We start from the raw sequence: 7257 nt of genomic DNA on the forward strand, positions 1-7257 counted from the left end.
ACAGAATGGGAGAAGATATTTGCAAATGACATATCAGATAAAGGGCTAGTATCCAAAATCTATAAAGAACTTTTCAAATTCAACACCCAAAGAACAAAGAATCCAATCAAAAATGGGCAGAAGACATGAACAGACATTTTTCCAAAGAAGACATCCAAATGGCCAACAGACACATGAAAAAGTGCTCAATATCACTCGGCATCAGGGAAATCCAAATCAAAACCTCAATGAGATCCCACCTCACACCAGTCAGAATGGCTAAAATTAACAAGTCAGGAAACGACAGATGTTGGCGGGGATGTGGAGAAAGGGGAACCCTCCTACACTGTTGGTGGGAATGCAAGCTGGTGCAGCCACTCTGGAAAACAGTATGGAGGTTCCTCAAAAAGTTGAAAATAGAGCTACCATACGACCCAGCAATTGCACTACTGGGTATTTACCCCAAAGACACAAAAGTAGGGATCCGAAAGGGTACGTGCACCCCGATGTTTATAGCAGCAATGTCCACAATAGCCAAACTGAGGAAAGAGCCAAGATGTCCATCGACAGTTGAATGGATAAAGAAGATGTGGTATATAAATGCAATGGAATATTATGCAGCCATCAAAAGGAATGAGATCTTGCCATTTGCAGCGACGTGGATGGAACTGGAGGGTATTATGCTGAGCACAGTAAGTCAAACAGAGAAAGACATGTATCATATGATCTCACTGATATGAGGAATTCTTAATCTCAGGAAACAAACTGAGGGTTGCTGGATTGGGGGGTGGGGTGGGAGGGATGGGGTGACTGGGTGATAGACACTGGGGAGGGTATGTGCTCTGGTAAGCGCTGTGAATTTTGCAAAACTGTTGTATCATAGACCTGTACCTCTGAAACAAATAATGCAATATATGTTAAGAAAAAAAAAAAAAGAAGATAGCAGGAGGGGAAGAATGAAGGGGGAGACGAACGGTGAGAGATGATGGACTCTGAAAAACAAACTGAGGGTTCTAGAGGGGAGGGGGGTGGGAGGATGGGTTAGCCTGGTGATAGGTATTAAAGAGGGCACGTTCTGCATTGAGCACTGGGTGTTATAGTCAAAAAATGAATCATGGAACACTACATCAAAAACTGATGATGTAAGGTATGGTCATTAACATAACAATAAATTATAAATAAATAAATAAATAAATTTATTGTCTCATAGAGTACCACACGAAGTCACTGAGATCAGTAAAAGGGAAGCTCAAGTCATAGAGTATTTATTGTCACATGTACGCTAAAATTTTAGGAGACACAGAGTGATAAAATATTAAGTTACTATACATCTGCCATAAAGCCCTAATTTGAAAGATACATATCAGTATAATACAATTTGAAAACTGTACAGACTACTTTGAACCCAAGAGGAAACTTCAGTGAAGGCATTTTAAAAGAGATGTCAAGAAAAGTCTGAGTTTAGTCTTGAAGGATAAATATGTTTTGACCATTATCAGAAAAATCAGAAACATTCTCAGTAGAGGAAACATCACAATGAGAGAAAAATAAGCAGAATTGGAAACACCACCATAAAGAATAACATAATAAAAAAAGAATAATGTCCTACAATAAAAAATGAGAAGAAGCCTTCAAGAGAAAATATTACAATCATATATTCATACAATTATATATTTATACAATTATAGAAGTAATTGTTTCTTCTTTGGCTATAGTAATGGAACTTGATTTAAAAAAATTATTTAAATTCCAGTTAGTTAACATACAATGTAGAATTTAGTGATTCAACACTTACATACAACACACCATAGTTCTCATCAACTATTTTACCCATTCCCCTCCACACCTCCCTTCTAGTTAGCCATCAGTTTGTTCTTCATAGTTGAGTCTAGAACTTGCTTGCTTTGATTAAAATTTTTTTTTACTTATATTTCAGATTAGCAGAAGACACAATTTTTTTAATGCTAATTTCATATTTACTTCATGGTTTGTCTTTAATCTGAATTTCCATTTCTACTTCAATTATATGATAATAACTTATTTAACTTTTTTCAGTATGGTATGTGAATATTTTGAGGAAAAAAGTAATTTTAATATATTACAATGCATAAATTATAAATATACTTAATATTCAACTGATAATCATACAGTCAAACTTTAGGGTCTTAATGATAAAGTGGATACTGAGTGTGATCATAAACATTAACAGATGATTTTGTTCAACATACAATAAGTTATAATACATTACACTGACATTTACTATGCAATGACATCAATGCCGCTGGGTATTCTTAAGCAAAGATTAAAATATTAACATTTAGTTGTGCTTTTAAGAAATGCCCTTTACTGCGGCACCTGGGTGGTGCAGTTGGTCGAGCATAAGATTCTTGGTTTCTGCTCAGGTGATGAATTTCAGGGTCTTGGGATTAAATCCCTGGCAGTCTCTGTGTTCAGCAGGGAGTCTGTTGGAGATTCTGCCCCTCCCCTGTCGGTACTTATATGCACCCACTCTTTCTCTGTCTCTAAAATAAATTTTAAAAAATTAACCAAAAAAAAGAAATGCCCTTCATTAAGAGCTAATGCAACTACAAACAAATCTTCATAATTTCTTCTTTTTATGTCACCTATTGACTAAATATGTGTTCCAAATAATTCTGTATGCATAAATGCCGATATTGTTTAAATAGGAATTAGAACCTGTCTTGAATGTAAAATCTAGAACTGTATATTTCAGCAGCACAAATGAACTGGAGAAAGCACAAAATCTGACTCCAAACTAGTATTTCTCAAAGTGAAATTTTATTATTTGAAAAAAGTTAAATGAGAAATCAAGAAGGATCTTTAGAGTAGAAAATCTTGGACACTCGATCTTGAATCTGTTTGGTCTTCACCCCATACACGATAGGATTGAGCAAAGGTGGGACAAGCAGATAAAGGTTGAACAGTAGAATATGAATGTAGGATGGAATATGGAACCCAAACCTGTGTGTAAAGAAGGAGAAGAAACCCAGGAGATAAAACTCAAGAAAGACACAAATATGGGCAATGCAGGTGTTGAAGTCTTTGAGCCTAGCTTCCTTCTGCGGCAGATTGAAGACAGTTAGAAATATTTGGATGTAGGAGAGTGTGATGAAGATTATGTCAAATCCAAGTGTAGTGAAAGCCACAAACAGGCCATAGATCTTGTTGATTCGAATATCTTCTGCTGCCAACTTCACAATGGCCATGTGCTCACAGTATGAATGGGAGACCACAGTGGTCCGGTAGTGTTTCAGCCAACATTGGATGAGGATGAGACATGGAGCTACAAGGAGGGCTGCTCTGAGCATCACTCCAACCCCAATCTGAGTGAGAAGTTGGTGGGTAAATATGGTTGCATGTCTCAGGGGATCACAGATGGCCACATAGTGGTCCAGGGCCATAGCCAGCAGAATTCCTGACTCAGTGCACTGGAAGGTGTGGATAAGCCACATCTGAAAGAGACAGGCATCAAAGTATATTTTTGGCAGATGAAACCAGAATATTCCTAGCATTTTTGGTAGGATGCAGGTACTAAGAGCAATGTCTGTTGCTCCGAGCATTGCCAGGAAGAGATACATGGGCTCATGGAGGCTGCATTCAGATTGGATGATGACCAGGAGCATGGAATTTCCAAATAGAGCAATGATGTACATGGCACAGAAAGGAATTCCAATCCAGAACTGCACAGATTCCAATCCAGTGATCCCAATCAGTGTCAGTACTGGGGGCATGAAAACTGTACCATTGAGATTGAACATGTTGGCTTAGAGACCCCTGGTTCAGAGCTTCTGGTTCAAAGTGGCAGTATGTGTTGAGTGTCTGTCTTCTGTTTTCTCTTCTCATCTAGATTCATACAATCAGAGGCTGAATATGGTTTCAATGACATTTTGTCAGGCATACCCATTTTCTGATAGGGCAATTGAGTGGGTCCAAGAATGCAGATAGTCTCCCTAGATGATTTATTTCACATTTCAGTTCTCTTTTCTGTCTCCATCCCCTCACCCTGTCTGTTCTCTCCATTTCTGTCTCTGACTCTGTCTCTCTGTTTCAGTCTCTATCTCTCTTTCTCTCTCACACACAGGCACACACACACATACTTATATACTAACAGGTATCTGTGTACCCACTATGGAGAGAAAACACATTTCTATTAATATGAGGGCTTAGGGTTGTGTACTGTCAATTTAAAACTGTCCCATTGAATATAAGTTTGGTTTTTATTGTTAATAGGATATGGGTATTTAATGTTATGTTAACTACATATTCTCTATTGTGTCCTATCCAAGAAGCATTTAGTGAAGTGGTCAAGAGCAGAAAGCAATGAAAGGAATACTCACTATTCCAGGTACTATAGTAAGAACTGGGTTAAATACAAACTTATAAGTAAGGATCCTTAGTGTCAAGGAGACAATACTGGATAATGCCATATTACAAATATTAAAAATATACATAACAAGTATACAGTATACTTGTTATGTATACAAGTACACTGCGACACAGTAGTTAGACTCTATCTTTATTCCAGAAGTGGATGCCAGGGATTTTCCTCCAGAAACTTGAATAAAATTAGGTATTTTAGAGGGAGAAAATTAACATGATACATGAATGTAAATTTCTCATGAAAGTTTAGAACCTCAAGTTTTGATACGGGAAAATTCTTTCTTGATAGAATAATGCCCAAAAAGTAAAAGTTGCTTTCTATTTATTTCTCAGAAATTTTTCTATTATTAAAATCTGCTCAATAAATAATAACTTTATTTGAAAATGTTTACAGGAAAATTAGTCTCAATCATTATTTTAGTAAAATACATCAGAAATTATGAAAATGAGGAATAAAAATATTTCAAGTGCACTGTAATATTGAATAGGTAATTATATTTCTTCAGGGGGATTCAATTTAGGAATATATAAACTTTTAATAAAAATGCCCAGTTTTCATATATTTGTTATTAATATAATTGCTATTCATAACATATAGTGTAATTATTCTTTGCTCCAAGAGAATGGGACAGACTGGCTTACTAAATCTTATTATAAATCTTACTAAATCCAATATTGGAGAGATTATAAAAAATAAGGCTTTCTTGGACAAGGTGATACATAAATGTATTAAAATAATAGAATAAATTCAAATTATTTGGAATTACACCTTTAATGAAAGTGTGGTGATTTGCCACATCCCTAATACATTTCCCTCCTATTGTATTTCTCTTTCAACTACCTTTTCCCATACAAGGTACCCTTGGATAGTATCACATAACTCAATTTCCCTTCCTCAAGTCCATTCTTTCTGCTACAGAAGTGCTAGCATATTTCCAATACATGCATTGGCTTGCAATTCCCATTTAAAAGACATTATTATAATCCCTGGAAGGTTATTTTTCTCTTACATATTGACTGGTTCAATGCAGAATAGAATTCCCATAGAATTAATGCAGAATAGAGTTCCCATACCATTGGATTCCTCTTAGCATCTTATCCATGTCAGAGTCTGCATTGATGCCCCCTCCCACACATCCTTGCAGAATCTTTCTTTCTCAGCAATGTGGTGAAATGAGCTTGATGAATCGGATTTCTGATTTCAAAATTATCTTTCATCTAAATTTTCAGAACTAAAAGAGATAAAAGTATAAAAAGGCATACTATTTTATAACTGGGGTACAGAAATAGCAAGGTCTGAGAGACGATGATCAGTCCTAAGGCTGGATTCGACTTTTGATTATGCATGGTGGGTGACCTCACTGGAATGGTGAGGAAGCCTATTTAAGTCAGTAGAATGTAATTAAAATGTAATTTGGCTTTATATTCATTTAGTCTTTTTCAATTTAATATTACCATCAACACAACCCCTATATAACAGTGGATTTAGGACTTCTATAAGGGAAAACTTTGATGTCTAGTGAAATATCAAATTTCCCTAGGAGAAAAAAGACCAAAATGTGTTCCCATTGTTTCAAAGTCTGTCACCTATTCAATGGCTGACACATGTAGATTCAGTCTCTGAACACCTCCACCATTCCCTATCTCATCTCTCTGATTTTTTCAGTCTCTTGCTCACCTGTTGCTGGAATTTTATCCTCATTGTTTTCTCTAACTTAGATCTTTCTATCTCCTAATTCACATCTCACTGTATAGCCCAAAAGGTATTTTATTTTATTTTATTTTATTTTATTTTATTTTATTTTATTTTATTTTATTTTATTTTATTTTATTTTATTTTATTATGTTATGTTAGTCACCATACATCATTAGTTGTTTTTTTTTTAATTCTTATGTTAATCCCCATACATTACATCATTAGTTTTAGATGAAGTGTTCCATGATTCATTGTTTGTGCATAACACCCAGTGCTCCATGCAGAATGTGCCCTCCTCAATACCCACCACCAGGCTAACCCATCCTCCCACCCCCCTCCCCTCTAGAACCCTCAGTTTGTTTTTCAGAGTCCATCGTCTCTCATGGTTTGTTTACCCCTCCGATTTCCCCCGCTTCATTCTTCCCCTCCCGCTACCTTCTTCTTCTTCTTTTTTTTTTTTCTTAACATATATTGCATTATTTGTTTCAGAGGTGCAGATCCGAGATTCAATAGTCTTGCAAAATTCACAGCGCTTACCAGGGCACATACCCTCCCCAGTGTCTATTACCCAGTCACCCCCTCCCTCCCACCCCACCCCCCAATCCAGCAACCCTCAGTTTGTTTCCTGAGATTAAGAATTCCTCATATCAGTGAGATCATATGATACATGTCTTTCTCTGTTTGACTTATTTCACTCAACATAATACCCTCCAGTTCCATTGACGTCGTTGCAAATGGCAAGATCTCCTTTCTTTTGATGGCTGCATAATATCTATTGTATATATATACCACTTCTTTATCCATTCATCTGTCGATGGACATCTTGGCTCTTTCCACAGTTTGGCTATTGTGGACATTGCTGCTATAAACATTGGGGTGCACGTACCCTTTCGGATCCCTACTTTTGTATCTTTGGGGTAAATACCCAGTAGTGCAATTGCTGGGTCGTAGGGCAGCTCTATCTTCAACTTTTTGAGGAACTTCCATACTGTTTTCCAGAGTGGTTACACCAGCGTGCATTCCCACCAACAGTGTAGGAGGGTTCCCCTTTCTCCACATCCCCGCCAACATCTGTCGTTTCCTGACTTGTTAATTTTAGCCATTCTGACTGGTGTAAGGTGGTATCTCATTGAGGTTTTGATTTGGATTTCCCTGATGCTGAGTGCTGTTGAGCATTTTTT

General features: G+C 36.7%; 1 protein-coding gene across 1 annotated transcript; it reads right to left on the bottom strand.

The window, feature by feature from the left end:
- Nucleotides 1-2768: 2768 nt before the first annotated feature.
- On the bottom strand, nucleotides 2769-3758 carry LOC110576488 (olfactory receptor 52A5-like). The gene has a single exon (XM_021685677.1). The coding sequence runs from the start codon at nucleotides 3756-3758 to the stop codon at nucleotides 2808-2810; it is 951 nt and encodes a 316-aa protein (XP_021541352.1). The 3' UTR covers nucleotides 2769-2807.
- Nucleotides 3759-7257: the final 3499 nt, after the last annotated feature.

Source organism: Neomonachus schauinslandi, unplaced genomic scaffold, assembly GCF_002201575.2.
Source record: "Neomonachus schauinslandi unplaced genomic scaffold, ASM220157v2 HiC_scaffold_908, whole genome shotgun sequence".
NCBI classification, from domain to species: domain Eukaryota; kingdom Metazoa; phylum Chordata; class Mammalia; order Carnivora; family Phocidae; genus Neomonachus; species Neomonachus schauinslandi.